This window comes from Helicoverpa zea, chromosome 19 (assembly GCF_022581195.2).
Source record: "Helicoverpa zea isolate HzStark_Cry1AcR chromosome 19, ilHelZeax1.1, whole genome shotgun sequence".
NCBI lineage: Eukaryota > Metazoa > Arthropoda > Insecta > Lepidoptera > Noctuidae > Helicoverpa > Helicoverpa zea.
In genome coordinates this window covers 6,192,028-6,210,998 of record NC_061470.1, presented here as the reverse complement: position 1 = coordinate 6,210,998, position 18,971 = coordinate 6,192,028, and the positions used below count along the sequence as shown (strand labels likewise).

The 18,971-nt window shown below is 36.6% G+C and overlaps 3 protein-coding genes across 4 annotated transcripts in view; 1 reads left to right on the top strand and 2 right to left on the bottom strand.

Moving 5' to 3' along the window:
- The window catches only part of LOC124639501, a 108,429-nt gene that overhangs the window by 23,264 nt on the left and 66,194 nt on the right, over window positions 1–18,971 (top strand). The gene's annotated exons all lie outside the window — the stretch shown is intronic.
- On the bottom strand, window positions 1,005–3,529 carry LOC124639540. The gene is made up of 2 exons (XM_047176958.1): window positions 3,260–3,529; window positions 1,005–1,623 (listed from the first exon to the last, which is right to left on the bottom strand). Exons 1-2 carry the CDS (start codon window positions 3,441–3,443, stop codon window positions 1,067–1,069), a joined length of 741 nt encoding a protein of 246 aa, XP_047032914.1. The 5' UTR covers window positions 3,444–3,529; the 3' UTR covers window positions 1,005–1,066.
- On the bottom strand, window positions 5,719–9,150 carry LOC124639541. 2 transcript variants are annotated; one of them, XM_047176962.1, is made up of 3 exons: window positions 8,863–9,150; window positions 7,311–7,467; window positions 5,719–7,063 (listed from the first exon to the last, which is right to left on the bottom strand). In XM_047176962.1, exons 1-3 carry the CDS (start codon window positions 8,993–8,995, stop codon window positions 6,673–6,675), a joined length of 681 nt encoding a protein of 226 aa, XP_047032918.1. In that variant the 5' UTR covers window positions 8,996–9,150; the 3' UTR covers window positions 5,719–6,672. The 2 variants fall into 2 exon arrangements, with proteins under 2 accessions (XP_047032918.1, XP_047032917.1); XM_047176961.1 differs by having other exon boundaries at window positions 5,721–7,063; window positions 8,824–9,142.

Here is an 18,971-nt window from a genome sequence, read left to right as displayed (position 1 = left end):
GCTCTAAATGCGTGCCCAAATGAGACCTACCAAAGCCTAATTAGGACGACCATGTACTTAGTTACCAACTGACGATACAGGTGAGCTTATAGCGAAGCTTATTCAGAAAGCTTCTGTCTTAATAAATTCCACCTTAATGAACAGAAAATGCGTACTTGTCTTATTTATGTGTCAAGTAAAAATAGGAGCCATTAGTTTGAGATGTCGCATTCCGGCTCTGTGATAACCCGTTGCCTGCACGTAACACGTTCGATGTCAACCAACACGTGCTTTGGTACGCGCAATGATATACGCAGTAGGTATAATGTGGTTGTCGGAAGGGTCAGCCGCCCCGCACCACGCCGCCCCCCGCGTTCTATCGATCGCGCCACGTTGCCGCCCCGCTACTTTCCCCGCGACGTTGCCAGCTCGCTGTTACTATTTAGACAGATTATTGTAACAAGACTGACTGGTGTATCATTACTTGTTGCCTGTTACCGGCGCTCGTCGCTGTGATCCTACTGAGCAGAGCCTGGTGCCTTCCGATGTTTACCACGTTCAAATTAGCTATACTTTGTAAGCTAGCCTCCATCTCGGCCTTTTTTGCTCGTCTGAACAGTTTATGTTTAAAATACATCTATCTTAGTCTCGGGTATTTTCGTATTTGTTTTTTTAATGTCCTGAGCTCTTTCGTTTCTATCGTAAGATCGACTAACAGGCAACGTTATTTCTCTCGCATCAAATGTTTATGTATCGTCACTGCTCTATTTATAAATTCTTATGTTTATATTCTCGTTTCATTCATCTTTATACTCTCGTATTGAACTGTACCTACCTACTTAACCAGATAAACGTCTATTTTGGCATTTCTAGTTCAAGCCTTGTGTGAAGATGAGCTGAATCAATCATGGTGTTGGTTATGTTAGTTTCAAGTTTATGTTCTTTATTTCAATACGGTTTTAAGGCTTAACTTTAGCTGCAGTGACTGCTTATGATCTGACTGTAGGAATAAATAATACAAAACATTGAAAATGTTAAACATTTATTAACTGTAAAAAAAATGGAATGATAATATCAGCAAATATCACTATGAGAAGTCACCTGTAGTAGGGTCTAATTTGATAAAGTTCCTTTTACCTGTAGACGACCTTAAACCCTTGATTAAACACAACACTTCACTTCGAAATTCTAGTTTCTGGTCCATATTAAACTCCCTAACTGCAGGTAGCAACGATTCGAAGAACGATCTATCTTCGTCTTCAACCGGAGTACTAAAACTAACGCTTGCGTCTGGGAATGGGGTATCTACATATTCGATGTCAGTCTCCTCTTTGCTGGTCCTTTTCCTTTTTAAATTCTCTATAGTGGAGGGCGAATCTTCTGGGTCGCTGGCCCACATTGTCGAGTCAGATAACAGATCGAACCTTTTGGTTTTAGCACCTCCACTTTTTAACTTAGCGTCTTCGTCGTCGCTCTGGTTATCACATTCCACGTCGCTTCCCGATTGACTGGTCTTATTATTATACAAGTTACTTAGGAAAGTCAAATGTTTTGCGTACACGTAGCCCTTTTTACCATATTTTCTTTTACGATGACGCACGAATGAGTCTCTTATGTTTCGCCATTTTCCGTGCAGTTTACGATCTGGAAATATGGAATATTTGCTTTTATTAATTAATTGCTTTTGTTTCACGATGACACGCCAGCTATAATTGGAAAAAAAAAAACATTCGCATGAAGATAGGAAAAGTAGAAGATGCTACACAGAGTGATAACGAAAGCCTTAAACCATAACATGAAATAAAATGGCATTAACAAAAAACGATAAGTAATTTCTATACCATCATAGTTTTTACTCACCGAGAAGGCTCGGCTAGTCTAAATTAGACTACTTCACTTAAAATACTTAACGAGGCAAAGAATTACAAAAGTCTATCGAACCCGCGGGATATACGATAATAATTGATGATACAGCTTATTTTGAATTATTTGCATAATAGGAGTTTCCATTTGGCTATGCGGACGAATTGAGATGAAACGCTTGAACTAAATTGCTCCACACATTTTATTCAACCCCCAGTTATCGCCGGCCCGAGTTTACCCCTTTCAAGCGAACAAGAAAGAACGGGCTAAGCTTTATGAATCGTACCATACATATTATATCTATCCATAGAATGTTATTGTAGGAATTGTTATAAGTTTATTTTTACTCATGGATAATCATGGAGTTACTGGCACACAATCTTCAAAAGAATTACTTAGTGTCAAACCCGACTATGCAGTAACTGATTTGTCTTCAACTCATCTATTCAGAGACTGTTGACAAGTAAACTGAGTTTGTTCAGCCAACTAGGGATTACTCAAAAAATGTGGACGACTGTAACGACCGATTCTAGGTCCGATGACTAGGTCCTTATGTATGTAGATGTCCGCATTTAATAGCTTAATACAACGGTAAGAGGAAGCCAGAACGAAGAGAACCTTGCTGCCTATCGAATAGTTCCTGGTGAAGAGAGTTACAAATGTACGTAGGGTTTGATAGAAATTAAACCCTGTTTTGTGATATATTTAGGTACGCTAAGAATTGCTTTCATTTGCAAAATTCAATAGCCTGAATCATGCTTGAACTACTTTCATTAAAACGCGTATGAACACATTAGATATAGCAAAAACAGTCGATAGTGCCGTAACCAAAGGGCCAAATAAGTCCATAAAAGAAGATATTCTAAGTATTTTCCTTGTCGTTACACGAGAAGTAACCCGAAATGAATGGATGTGTTGATGTTGACTCGCGAAAGGCAATCGCTTTGAAACGCACACGAAGGAACGCGATCGATCCGTCGACTGGTTGCTCAACCGCGAGCCGCGACCTCTGGCTTTCAAGGTGACGCATTTCGCAGGTATACGCTGAATCGCGCACGTTGGTTTATGTAAATAAAGCATTGAGACGAGGGACCGCCTATTCCTAACACCTTTCCTAGTGTCTGCTTATTGTTGAAAGTAGCTGTGGACTGCCGATGTTTGATATAATTTTTGTTCATTGTAGAAGTATTTTCGTCCGTTGCATTTTCAAAATGGCCACGTGTTACATCATTATTTGTTTACTAGTTAAAATCTAGACCGATACTAAGACCTAAACCTGAATTATGCGTCACTATCTTATCAAATACTTGTTGTTTGTAACACTTCTTGAAGAGCTGATAAATAAGTACCAATTCTATCAGATTTGTATGCCATACATGCGTAGGTAGGTATTGTGGAATGTGTCGGTCATACTCACAAACATCATATTTTTCAATATCGGGAATTTCGTCAAAGTCAGTTATGAAGACCCTAGCGATCTGCGCCCAGGCTTGTTGCTTCTTGCTCTTGAACCTGTGGTCGTCACTGTTAATGTCCCATATTTCCGGGTATTTCTTCACTTCACCTATGAAAGTCTCAACGTCCAGACAGTAGGAATTCATGTTACACTAGTGGAAACGCCGCGATTTCACTGCGACAAACAAACACGGCAGCCGGTACGGACGTTCGACGCGGAGTGACGCAGCGGGGTCGCAGCGGCCCGCCGCAGCCCCGCTTACGTCTCGCGTGTGCGTTTTGCGCGCGATCTGGCAACGTCGCATCGACCGCTCGCCTAACGTCCTTTAGTATTTTTTTTTTGTTTAATTTATTGTAATTTATTTGTTTACCGTATTGTCTAGTAGTAATATGAATGACGTCGTTTCTTACGTGTTAATTTTATCATAATGAATTGAATTAATTAGTTTGCTAAGGTTTATTTTTATCCCTTTAATTAAAATTCCTGGTATGTCCGGCTAATGATTGAGAGTGACCATATTATTGCTGTTAATATTATGTACAGTTATTCCTTTGTCAATGCCGACATTGCGGATAGATCGTAGGTACCTACCTACTTTATGATTACGTATTGAAACAAACAAGCAAACATGGTCGGAAGTCCACAATATCTATGTGAGCACTGTGGTACTGGGTCACGTACAGTTGATTCCTATTAATAACCTACATCCGTGATAGGTCAGTTCATTCCATAACTTTAGATTATTATCTGCTGCACTTGTCTTTGTGGTCAAAGATTTTTCTCGGATCACATACCTAAATGGAAAACCCCGTATCTAGGAACACACTAGGTTCGTGATATTACCTACATAATCCCTATTGCCTCATTTAAGTGGTGGTCAGGTAGGCACCTTATCAATACAGACAGTGCATAATTAGAAAAAAAAAACGAAAAATTACGCCGTATGTTTTCAATTTCTCTAATGTAGCTATACTTTACACAATGTGCTAAGTCCAGCATGCATGAAATGTGTAGCATGTACAGTGGTCCCAGCCAGATTTAAGTTTGAAGAAATTGCAAAAACAAGATGTGACATTCGCTACCAGAGATCTAGTGCAAGGGAAATGAGAATATCCCGCGAACGTATAACGCGAAGCGAACAAGCGAGAATTATTGCGAAACTTCGGAATAATCGCGCAACTTCACAATTTAGGGCGCCAACTTCCCACGAAGTGCTCCATAGCGCCAAGTTTTGCATTTTGTCCAAAGATATGGCCGGATGCTAGAAAAACTCAGCGAGTTTTTATAAGTTTTTTTTTCGGTACCACAGAATAAATAGTACAAATACAGAAGAGGCACTTAGCGTAACACTAAGTACGCAAAATCAATAGTAGCTAGTTCAGTTTATTAATGTATTTTTTCATATTTTTTATCTATAACCATAATTTAACAGCAGTAACCTAATGAGTGTTATTTTTGTTCCAGGTATATCCATAAACTGGTCGGCCCTCTTCTTTAAGGTAAAATAATATACAACTGTGTGTAAAAATACAATAACATTTATTATATTATATATACAACGTGTCCCGGGGATAAGTGACCGCCCGAAATTTTTTGAATATTTGTACAAAATTAAGGATAATTTCATTTATATTTTTGAAAAAATTCATTAAAAAAAATTTATTGTCAGGCCTGTTAATAACAGGCTTTGCTCTTTTTTTTCAAATTTCAACTGACTGTATTTTTGCATTTGTTTGAAATAGCAGAAAACATTGTTGTGAGCTATTGTAGGAAATATCATGTAGTTTATTAATAAATTAAAAGAAAGTGATATTAAGGGGGCATTTATTGGACTTATTTTGAAAAAACTGAAAAAAAGGCGTTATTTTCTTTGAATTTTTATTTTCTTTTTTTTCTAATAAATGTTTTATTACATTTTTGTTATGTTTGATAATTTTAATTGATAAACTATGATGTCGGCTAGTCAATGAAGAAAAAAGAATTTAAAAAGATGTAAAAACTTAGGAAATATCTTAAAAAAACTGCAGCACGTCACAGTATTTACTAAAAATCATTAAAAAAAAACCAAAGGCGGTAAGTCCCAAATATAAAGGAAATTATCCTTAATTTTGTACAAATATTCAAAAAATTTCGGGCGGTCACTTATCCCCGGGACACATTGTATAGGAACATACATATATTCAGTAAACAGGAAATAAGGAAATCACAAATAGTGTTATTTATAAGTATAAATAATTGAACTCAGGAAAACCGATAAACAAGTTTTTGTCATCATAGGGGCAATGTTTGTGCCTAGCCAAAGAAAACTAATTCTTTTAGTGTTAGATTCTAAAACTGTAGGGTATTAATTAGAGTTAACAAACAAAAACTGATATTTTATACACAATATTTTAAGTATTTATTATTTTCTCACTGTGTATTTAACTAGACTAGAAAAATAATGTTATATTTATTTATTGTTTTAATAGTAAATACCTATTTCTATAAAACTTAACCAAATGATACTCGCTACCGCTTCAAGAACAAAAACCACTTAACTTTGAAGTTGGTAACTTTTCACAAAAATAAACTTGTAAAATAACCCTAAGATGGTCATTTTTTAAGAACAAAAACTGAACTGTGCAACTATGTACTAAGAACAAAAATAGTTTTGTTGTTAAGATTCACCTTAACAATAAACAACAGAAAAAAAACATTGACACCATGCCAAACAGGGTAGGATTATATTAGAGTAACTAATAACAAAACATAACACTCGTAAACTATCTGTTTTCGCCAACAGACTTGGAAACCGTCCATATTTCTGATACATTTTTTTTTATTTTGCACAAGGCTGTTATGGAATAACCAATGTAAGACGCAAACATAACTAAAACGGTCTAAGTTATGGTCATACCAAACTTTTATTTAGAACCAAAACAAAATGGTGTCTCTATACAAAATAGTTATTGTTGTTACATCAAAACAGCCAATAATATAATCACCATTAAAGCTGTCTGACACAATTCTATTATTTTGACCGATTCCTTGATCCTAATAAAATGTTCAAATATCAATAGGCTATATTTTTTTATTACTAAAGATATGTCGACAGCCTGATCTTATTTTATGAATCAAGAAAAACGAATACTATAAGAGACTACTTATTACACAGCTTGAAAAGTAATCTGATTAAAATTTTAATATTAAAAAGTTCCTTATTTTTTTTAGTTTCAAAGAATAATTACACTTTTTTATGCAACCAACAATGCCAACAAAAATATACTTTCAATCATTGAAACTTAAACAACAATCAAAAACAATATGGTACTTATCCCCTCTAAAACTATTTTTAACAGCACCAATGAATTAATTAGCAGCTTCTATAACCTATCCTATTCTGTACTATCGTGGCGTGGTCGTTTGATATCTATAAAGTTCTTGTCACTCGATGTTCCTGGCGTGGTGTTGTTATAATGACAAGATACTGCTTCTTGCATCACATTGGCGATCTGAGCTCTCACCCACATCTTTATATTGATAGGCAGCTGCCTCATTTCAGGAAGAAACGACAGCAGGAACAGTCGATCACTGTCCGTCTCAGTTTCAGCTATTTCCATGGGAAACATGGGCATCTCCAACTCCTCAGTTGGCTGGTGACTGCCCTCGCTGGACTCCCGTTTTCTCTTCTTTTTCTCCCGTTTCACCTTCTTTACTTTAACCGTTTCAATATTCAATGCCTCTTCTGGTATCTGTGCCTCCAGCATTATATCTTCATCCAGTTCCCTGGTAGAAGAGAGATTATTAAAATGGAACCGTGGTTTCTCATAATAAGGATCTGCTGAGCAAAAAAACTACGCTCTTAGAAAGAGTAGAGCTGTAGTAGGTACATATTTAGATTATAGAAGTGGTTCAAAAAAATTATATCTGTTATTTCAATGTGGATAATCAAGACTTGTGTCCCTGATGAAATAAGTTTAGGGTACAAAGTGCACCTCTTTATGTAATAGAGTATTTCTTATTTAAAACATACTCGTCTGCACTCAAACTGCCCTCGAAGCCTCCGAGGAAGCTCATCCTCTTGAAGTAGCGATACACTCGCCTGTTGATCCTGATACCCGAGCGGCGTGCGCGCAGCTCTCGGTTGTAAGCGTCCCGTAACGACCGCCATTTCCTTTGCAACTGTAGAACTTTATTTAAGAAAATCATAGGTATTAGCTGCCAGTCATACGCTTACTTAGTTTACTACGTATGTGTTTACCAATGGAGGTTAACGGAGGTTTATTTATTGTGAATTGCATAATAAAGTATAAAGATTTTAGTGGGTTTGTTTAAGGTGATCCTTTCATTAAAAGTAGTTACTGCAGGGATGTTACTATACTGCGATTAGAACGTCATAGACCTTTTTGTCGACTCACGACTTCACGACTGAATAAAATGCGTCAAAAAAGTTCAGTCGCTATCTGCATGCACAAAAATGCTCCGCTCTATAGTATAATTTTTTTATTACAAGTGCTATACTTTCTGACATTGTTTTCAGCTGAGCAATATGCACTTTTCTAGATTTAACAGCGCTGAGACTACAAATTGGTAACTCCATCTAAGACGTTATCTTCGTTTTTGATAATTTATGCTTTTTTGGATTATAGAAAACGAAAAAAAATCTCAATGCATCATTAACTCTCAGACCGGCTATAACTAGATGTTTCCCCCATCATCTGGCAGTAATGAACATTGTGATTCATAAATAAACCGCGATACATACTGCGTTCATATTTAACGAACTTAGGCCGTTTCGCACACGCGTCACGGTATGCAAATCACATGTTTGTTGTACCACCCATTATCATAATGTACGCCAGACTATTTTAATGCGGTCAAATACCTGGAAAATATGCTACCTACCAAACTGTTAAACTATTTCTTTATACTGCCAGCTAAAACTCATATTGATTGATGATTATTAAATGTATGCCTAAATGAAATCCTAATTGAAGCAAAGTTCAATGTCATCATGGTCAGAATGCTATTAAATTGTTATTATGGCGATAAAACGTTAATTAAATGGCGCAATTTTATTCCGTAGCGCATTTCAGTAATACAATATATTATAATGCTATTATTCTGTGCTATGTTATAATATTTCCTTATAATGGTTTGTTATTAAATCGTAAAAACTATGTAACGAGGGCAAAAGGGCGGGAAACGGATAACGGAACGCGTTCATCATAAGTCGCGCCTTCTCACTGCATGCCAGACACTGAGCGATTCGACTGTACCAAACGTCAAAGTCGACAGTGCATAATGTCGATTTTGAAAAATCGTGCACGATTTTCAATATAACTAAACGTTTTACTAACATTTGTTATTTCTTTACTAATCAGATGCTCTGTTATGATATCAAGAGGTATATAAAATCCAATAAGAATAGGTACCGACCTACTACAAAAATGGACTGCGATTTATTTTGTGTTCCAAGAATACGCACGACAGCTCAGTGAAATTGACAGAACAGAGGTTAGGTTAGTTTATTTTCCCATACTAACCTCTGTCATAAGCTGTCGCCTTGTTGAAATCTTCCCAACCTTGGTAAATTACCGATCCTATTTCTTTCCATAACGCCAATTTTTCCTCGCGGTCTGTAGGATGATCAGCTTTGTACAAACCCGGTCGCTTTTTTATTTCATCTATCAATTGAACTGGATTAAAGACTGACATTTTGACAAATCACTTCAATCGTCGATATAAAGGCGTAGTTACGATTGCGACGAAAAAAACGCGCCACCTCCACAGCGGGGTGCGATGCGACTGACGCATTATCGCGCGTTTGTGCGCACGCTCGACTCTCGTGATTGGTCGCGTTGCGACTCCGCTGACAGAATCCCGCCCACTGCGACTGGCGTGTCGCTGTGTCGTAAACTTTGTCGAATCGATTCATTTTAACACGATAACAACTTTGTTATTTTCGTTTAGGTATAGTTATTTATAAATTACCTATTATGATTCTTTCTACATACCTATTCTGCACGTAATTCTCGCATGTGCTGTTCTAGTAAACAGTAAGGTCAATACATTTTAAGTTAGTTCCTAGAAGCTAAATGCGACAAACTAAACATGAATTTTGCTGTTTGGATGTCCTTGGGTATGATAGCCATACATTTTGTGGTGCTGAAAATAATTTAGACATAGTGAAGAGTGACGCTACCTATTTATTTACTTTAAAATGAGGTACATTTCACATTACCTACTCTGGTAAATACATAATTATATTAACGTCAAATAAAATGAAGTTTAATTTGCTTCACATTTATACTGTACCGAGCCCACCTGCCTCAGATCTGGTATGTGAGGTATTCATAAGCCCATGTTGCAGGTATTTATAAAAACATTTGTAGTAGGTACCCCTTGTGGGCCGGCACGACTCACGGAGCGACCGCAAGGCAACGCGTCTTGTGTTTGCAGCCAGCCCGTTTGGCTGGATCGTGCGACGTTGCCAAATCGTGCACGCACGGACACGAACGGACCGCTTTTCAGCTTTTTTTTTAGCTGATGCACTTTTCATGTTTTCACACGAAACCTGCTCCGTGCTAAAAATTCACACAAAAGATTTAGGTAGGTATATATTCCGGAACTTGGTAAATGTGTATTTTGGCATAATTAGCGTCTGAATTTGGAGTGGTTGTCGTTGATGATGATTGATTGTTTTCAAGTTTTATCGCCAGAGCTAAGCTTCTTTATTTATTTTAGTACAGGTACGCATGTACACTTTATCATCGCTACCCACTGGTTCTTATGCCAATTCTTATAATTCTTAGTCACCAAGCCCGAGGACAATTGCGTTGGAATAATTGCCATCGCAATTTCAGTTGGTAAAACATTTTATATGCGAAGTTAAGTTAGTAGGGTTTTAAAAATTCAGCAGTGTTGTCTGTTCAGTTTGTCGATCCGTTGAACCGGAACTTCTCATCTCACCTACAAACAAGTATCGATTCGCTCGACTCTTGCAAGTTTCGTGTTGCAAACGGACAGGCTTCAGATATTCCTCGTTTTGTATCCATACTACATTTTCCTAAGTGTTTTTAACTCATGAGGCAGGAATAGAATGCTTACGTGATTGTCAAGTGTCCATTATTCAAGAAATAAACACTAATTTGCACATATCTTTCATTCGTTCTGTACTAACAATTCTTCTGTTGGTGATTTTGGTTTCAACATCATTTAACACCCTCGAATGCCCTTGATATAATTAGAATTTGGAGATTCAGAACTCGACTCGTCTTTTCTCATTAGGACTTTAACCCTAGAACAAAGCTTAGTTTCACAGCACTTAGAGGCTGCACCATCAACTGTAATTGCTCACATTCAAGACACTTATTGAAGCTCTTGTTTCTTTAATCCGAGGGCATTAATTATTTGAATAGAGCAGCTCAAAACTTGATCAGCTTCTATTATTAATTTATTCATTAAAATTACGTCTAAACTATTCTTATAGGAGCCTTAACCAGTTCTCTATGTGGGCAAGTGGGGTACAAAGGCTGACAAAGCCACTATGCTTTTATAAGATGAAAAAAAAAACATCCGATATAGACTCAGGCCGTGCTTGCTAGGCCCAAGAATTACCATCATCATATCGACTGCCAGCTGAATTCCAAATTGCATTTTAAGTGCACGTTACCAAGCTATATCAAAAGATCCTACGTTACTAGACAATTATTGTAATGTTTGGTCCGTATGAATGTTTATTTGATCGTTTTTGTTGCTTGCTCATGCAGTAATAGGTGTTCATTGCAATGATTTGTGACGACGTAAATAGCTGAAGTAGTTTATAGTCGTAACCTATTGTACTCAACTACATTGCTCATGCATAGATTCGGTATATGTGACCTACAACCATTTAACTAACCATTTGATATGTTGCTGATGTATACTACAGTTGCGCTTTATTTTGGATTTACATTGAAATTAGTTTAGGTTTTGGCAAAGAAAAAACAGTAACCCAATTAAATCGAAATTTTTAAATAGCTTTGCACATCAAATTAGCAATTAGTTAATCAGCTGTGACTGTTCTGTCAGAATGTGCAGAAATGTGTTAATGAATGGATCCTTTTGGTAGAGTATGTCGAGCTCTTGATTCTCGAGCCCGAATTTATCGACGATACAAGTGGCGGCTGCAGCACGCGACGTTGCCGCTCTGCCGGTTGTACCGCTATGCGACGTTGCCGCCTCGACCCACTTCTAAGGCGGCAACAGGCGCACTTTTTTCGCTCGCCAAAATGTCGGAGTTTATTACTTACCTATAGCTTTGCTTGCTATTTTTGATATCAAGTTTTTAGTACCAATGTCGACTACCAATAATACCAACGCATATAAATATCTTTAAGTAACCTTTACTTTCCTGTTGTTTACGTTGTTGGCGCAGAGAATTTAGAAGACTAAAATGCCTAGGTATCATCATATCATGCTATTTTGAGTTCGACAGAACTGCCAAAGTAAAAAGTTCACAGTGCAGTTTTTGAGCAAATTATCAAGCTGGTTGGTACCTTTATGGATGCAAGTTTAAGGATTTTTTGTCGTCCAATTTTTTTCGATAAACATTATCTAAATCAAGAATTAATTAGCTACCTATTTACTTATTTTACTTGGTTTCGTGTCTTATATGTAAGTATAGGTAAGTACATATAAATAAGGTCGACATTAAACCTTTTTGGAGAAACAACTATTATGCCTGCATCCTAAATCGATTGTGTCACGCCCTTAGTCGCAAGGCGTACAAACTTTTTTTACAGTTCATTTAATTCATTAATCTCAGTGATATGAATTTAGGTACATAGAACCACCGAATAGATACCTTTTCAGTCTGCTCAGATCGGCACTGCTAGCTTAGATTTGATGTTGTCATTTTAGGACAACAACCAGAAAAGGAAAATCGGAATTAATAATCAGGGAACCTCTCAAAAAGTCATCTTCAAGACTTCTCAAATTATCAATGTGTGCTTTTTTTTTAAATTAGCATTTTTGCAAACCACTCAGCTCCCTCCGTTCAAAGCCGAGGTCTGCGATAGTAAGCGCGCAGTCGGAGCAGTCCTGCGACTGGTTGCATTATGAAGTCGTTCTGTCGCATCAACGTTTAAATTCTGCGGGCCCTCTTCTTTCTCCCAACATAGAAAATAATTAACTGGATACTTCCCAAATCCCAATAATTGATCAGGGTGTTTTATATCCTTTCCTAGTTTTGCCTTAAGAGTTTACGAATCTGTAAGGACTTATAATATAAGTAGGTAAGCACTTTTATTGCCTAGTTCTCGAACTCTGATGTTAACCATCGTCGGCTAAAGCATAAAACGGGGAGATATAATCTTAAATTAATGTCTGCGCAAAATCACATAGTAAATTACATCGTGGAACTAAATAAATTGCTTCAAGCAAAAAAGCCGTGGCAGAGTCATTAGGTAAACTTGTGCTGAGAAAAACTACTGGCCAAACAGTTCATTACTTATTTTAACTTCTTTAAAATATTAAGAAAAAGAAAAGGTACTAAGTTTTAGGTTTATTACATTTGAAAATGCAGTGGGTATAGCTAAATCTATGTATAAATGGTCTGTAACAAGTAAACCGCCCAGTCAGTCGTTTCTCTTCTTCATGCATAACTCGTATTGAAATCCCGGGAAATACATTTACAAAGCAAATGTGTAGTTGTGTGTACTGAGCACCATACAACTGAATAACAGGATACATCAGTTCTTAGAACCGTAGAGTTTAACAACTCGGGGATGTCTGAAATTCTTCTGTTTGATGTTTAGCTTGATTTGGTACACGTTTCCCGATTTGTTTTGATGGGTAGCTGTTAGGTGGTAGACCTGTAAATAAATAAGCTACATTTCAATTCAGTTTTAGAATCTACACTGAGGATGACTTTCCAGTGTTAATTCTTTGCAAAGCATTTCAGTCTTATGTTTCGGCTACAATCAATGAGGTTCGCCTTCAATTCGCAGACATACACAACAATACTAGTTAGAATGTACATGTGCATGTGCAGTGTTTTTGTGTTAGCATCAGTTGCGGCCACAATGCACATCCGGTGCATTGTCGGGCCTCCCAGATCTGCATCTTTATGCTCCCTCGCATATGCAACCGTAGGACAGCCACTTGCCATGAAACGTTCATAAAACTATATTTAGAATTCTTGATTCAATGCTATTTTGTTCATGAAGGAGTTACAAGTAAATTGGACGTAGATATTAAAATCCATTTACACAGAACGGTTCTTCATTAGGCACTATTTTACCAAAAGAATTATGTTAAGTATAAAAATTATTATATTATCCTAACTTCAAGTTTTCTATATTGAAGCGAGCTTCCTTGATTGACTTTCGGGCTTCAGTCATTGTGCATGAATCTGTTTTCCTCTGGACGGAAAGGCTTACTACCTCAATTGAAAGCTCGAACTTATCTAAATTGAATAGGGAAATTGCTTGCATGGAGTCGCCGAAAGAAGCATAGATAGATCTAGGACTTTCCAATGTTGCTCGTGTATGTGTGTGTATGTCTCTATCGGCATTGGCACAGGTCAACGCGGTCGGCCACCAGTCTGCTCATCACTGCCACGCTTTAGCTGCCAGCCAGCTCTTAATTGGATTCGTGAACGTGCAGTAATTGGATAACGCAAGTCCGCAGGCTTTTAAAAAGCATTCAAGGACTTGTGAAGCTTCAATAATCTCTAAGTAAAAGCTTTTCTAAGAATTAAAATTAATTAAACTAACGGTTTCTGTTCTTTAACTACATATTTCTTTCTCTATTCTATTTTTGTTAAGTTCGGAGTTAATTACGCATATTTTTAACGTTTTTAAACAGCTTAAATTATATATATTTTTTGCGAAATACCTACTATCTAAGTAGAAGACGCCATTAATCAATTTTATGAGTTTTGCTGCGCCCAAAAATGTTAGCTTATCTTGCGGCGGACATGTTTACTCGGCAAATGACATTGACCTTGATTATAAGACTTATTGTGCCTACTGCCACTACTGCCTACGACAAAAAGACGAACTCGCTCTTTATCGTAACAGATAGAATGGAGATAGCTTTTAGCTATACTAATTGGATTAATGCATGGACGAAAATATCTACTGACTTTCCAGTATCTACCCAAGAGTTTTTGCTCAGAGGTGACATTACATTTGTGAGGGAAAGACATTGAAAAGTAAGAATAAAATTGTGTTTTCTGCTACAAAGGCAATTTCAGTGGCAATAGAAAATCCTTTTCAAAATGGCGCATTTTAGTGTACGCCAAGTCTGAGTCAAGAAAAACAGCAATGCATAAACGAGCTTGGCTGTTTAGCCTATTTTGGTTAGCTTTTTCCATTTCACGTCTTACCCATTAGCAGACTAAGTGCCTTGTGGGCGAAAAAAAGTAATCACGGAACTTATCAAAACTTGTTTTGTGGAAGTGTAGGCGTTGATTTTATAATAACCTAGGTACTATTTATACGGTTTATCTATCCTATACGTTGATAAATCAGACCTATTTGTACCTCTACCATTGTTTTTGCAATCAATTTCCTACAAATGCCTACAATGCTCTAGAAATGTAGCAATTTTGGAATATAGGAAGATTGTTTTTGGTACAAAACTTTGACAAATTGTTAAAATCTGGCTTCAGTTAAGTGCCTGCATACCTGGTACCTACCTGTGCATACGTAAAAATAATATGCTTAATTAAGAAAACACTGAAATTAGGTTCTGAGATTGTGCTGTTTTCATATTTATACATAGGTTCTAGACTTGTTTATATAGCCTGCTAAATAGTCGGGATGCGTCGAGTTTTATAACCCCTAACAACAGAAATGGACACTCGCATGCCGGTATATTTACATTGCACTATCAATAAAATGAGTTCAGCGATTACTCAACTATCAATAGATATAACCTTCAATTCCCTTGAAATTAAAACAAGTTCTCTATATAAATCGATGCTATCTCTACGCTGAATGTTAACTGCTGAATCAGTGCGAGACGTTGCCGTTCCGCAGCGCTCGTTGCCGCTCTGACGGATACGAGGCGCCATGTTGCCAGCTCGCACAGTGCGGGCGGGCGCCACGCGCCGTTGCCGCTCAGCGTGGTATAAGCCGTAAAATACCATTCATTCAATTAGTGTGTAGCTACATCAAACTTTTAATGAATTCACAAAACTTACATGCGAATGGTCAGAACGCGTTATGCTAATATGATCAAGTGCGTTTTAATTTTGCATGATATTAAAAAAAATGCTTTAAATTTGATATTTTCTACGGTTCAAGTGCACAACCATGTAATAAAATATCAATACCTAACAATGAAGAAAGCTATAAAAAGAAAATACTTATGATTATAAATTATAAAGTACACACATAGTATAAAGAAAAGGGAAGTAGGTTATCTTCATACAAATGCACCGCGCGCGGCTCATATGTGTGGGCCATAGTATCTATGCGTCGACGCACGCACACTTCTCGACCCGTTTCTCAGTGCGCCAGTCGGGGCTTACACTGATCGAGGTTCGCGCGCGCATCACGGCTTTTCGGCACTATTAAATGAATAAAAAATGCCTGATAATCGCAGAAGAAATTATTGCTGTGTGTTTGGGTGTCTTAATAATCTAGACACACGGCAGTGTGTCCGCCAAGTTCGAGCAAAAAAAGCGACACACCGGCCGTGGGTTATATTACACGAACCATTTCGGGCCAAATTCGACCCCCCTATAACTCAAAATCTATTTTATTTACACATTTCAAATTTCTAGTATCTGTTGAGACCCCCTCACTTATCTAAAATACAAAATTTCATTAATATACCTATTGTAGGTCTTGAGATATTGACGTCAGAAAATCGCTATTTTTACTATACACTCACTGACTGACTCACTGATTCATTGATTCACTGACTCACTGACTCACTCATCAAAAACCTAGACCACTTCCAATGGTCGTATTGACTTGAAATTTGGCATGGAGGTAGGTCTTTATGTCAAGGTAAAGGGAAAAATCTGAAAATGGCCAAGTGTGAGTCGGTTTCAAAATAATGAAGGTGTAAAATACCCAGTGTAAATTTATACCCCTAAGGAACTAAAACGAACTAAATTTATCTATATTTATATAATATATCTTCGAATGGTCGTACCGATCTGAAATTCGTTACAAAGGTTTGTATTTAGTCAAAGTAAAAATCTGAAAACGGCCAAGTGCGAGTCACTTTCGAAAATAACGAATGTGTAACTTTGATCCACGAACATAATATATGATAACATGTCATGTCAGTCAATTGGTAAATCTAGTCCATTTAGTTAATCTAGTTAATTTCTTTGTAAGAAGCATAGTGCATATTCAAAAATCTGAAAGATAGTATAAATGAGACATTTCCTTAACTAACTTAATCACAAGAAAAAAATAAAATAAACAACCTTACAAAAATAAATGAAATCCCACCCAAAACAAAAATGTGAAAGGCTGCCAAGTTCGATAATATGGAAATCCTTCGCCTATAAAAGAAGTGAGATCTGAATAAGTACCAAGTTCCATACACATACCTCAGTTAAAAATAGTTACTTTTTAATAATGTTACTTGGCAAGTTTTCACACACCTTCTTATAGGTACGACGGGTAAATAACTAAATTAGGTACGCAAATCATAACAACAAATTCGATTATAGTCTAAGAGACAGTCTTTAGATTTTTTAATGTTGTTTTTATTATATATTTTTTTTTATACGAGTAGATATTTAATGTACTAAATGTGCTTTTTATTTCAGACGCCTTCAGTGGCTGCGCTTAATTGATCGTGAGGATTTGAAAAATAAATCCCAACCCAAGCATGTTGTTTGTGAAGCCCATTTCCACCCAGAAGACATAATAAAAAACAGCGTTAGAAAATTACTAAACAAAAATTTTTTGCCGAGTTTAAATTTACCAAATCTTAAAAAAGTTGACAAATCTACACAAGTGGAAATAAAAACTTCGTATAATAATTCAAGTCAAACAGAAACAATTAGTGCTTCAGGGTCAAATGAAATTGATCTAACTATTGCCACTTCACCATGCCAAACGGATATTAACACCACGGATAACCTAACTCAAACTTCTGCTGGTCTTTCTGCAAGTAAAACCATGCAACTAAAACCGATTTTAGTTTCCTCTTGCGTGACTCTCTTGATTGAACTGACGACGTAACTTTGCAATGGCGTTGCAGTTACGATAAAAATATTTTTGCTGGTTGTTTACCGTTTTAACAATTGAGGAGCATTAAAACAACATTATTATATCAATAATCAATGAATGTTATTACGTCGTCAGTTCAATCGCGACGTGTCAGGAACGCATTCTCTGAATGGCCGAACTATACTCTATATAATAAACGAAGAATTAATGACAGCACTAAAATTAAAAGTAAACAATATGTCATAGAGAGAAAAACATTGCACTTTAGTGATGGACGCTATGGGCCTTACTACAAAAACTTTAAACCCTGTTTTACACTTGTCTAATAAAATTTTGGCTGCAAAATGAACCGTATGTCAACGTCATAATTTGACATTTTTTTAAACAAGGCATAAACTGACGTTTAAAAGTTTTTGTGGTAAGACGGTATGAGTTTAAAAACGAACGTCTTTTACGATATAAAAAACGATAAAATAATAGGCTTCCACGAAGTAGATGGCGTTCAATCGCCGACACCAGCAAAATATGCCTTAGTACTAATAATGAAAGGTATTTTTGTGAAATGGAGCCAGCCAATTGGCTACGCATTATTATCGAAATGTTCAAGCGACGCTAATATATCTATATGGATTGATAAACTTATAATTACTCTTTGAGATTGGATTACAAATCAGAGTGTGCGTTTCAGATATGGGACCAGATTTGCTAAAAGCTGCTAAAGAAAGAGGGATTCGCGTAAAGAAAACTTACTTTACTGTTAATGGTCATAAAATTTATTATATATTTGACGCACCACATTTGATAAAGTTGGTTCGTACGAACTTGATGGCGTATGATTTTCATTTCCAAAATGGCGCTGTAGCAAAATTTTGTCACATAAAAAAATTCTATGAGCATGATAAGAAGAAAAGCTTTAGACGCGCTCATAAATTGACTATATAACAGCCATATGTACCCTACGAACTTTGAAAAAATGAAAGTTCGTTACGCGACGCAACTTTTAAGCAGATCTGTAGCAGCGGGTTTGTCAACGTACATAGATTTTAATGTGATAGATGAATCAGCAAGGCACACAGTCGAATTAATAATGTTGATGAACGATCTATTTGACGCATTGAATTCATCTAGTCTTCGTGACAGCTATAAGTACAAAAGAGCGTTTTGTGGGCGTAAAGAACAGATTGATTTTTTCAATAAAATGTTGACTTTTTTCCAAACATTAAAATTACGAGATCCCCGAACTGGAAACGACGCTACTCAAAACGTGAAATTTATTCAAGGGTTTCAGATCACAATCAAGTCAATTTTACATCTGTACGAAGATCTTAAGCAAGAAGGATATAAATACATTCTGACAAGACGTCTTAATCAGGATGTGATTGAGAATTTTTTTGGTAAAATTAGATCGAAAAATGGAAATGCTCTAGAACCAACTAGCAGACAATTTATATCTGCATACCGCAAAATTTTCTTTGCCAATATTACCCGGGCTCCGAAAGAAGGCC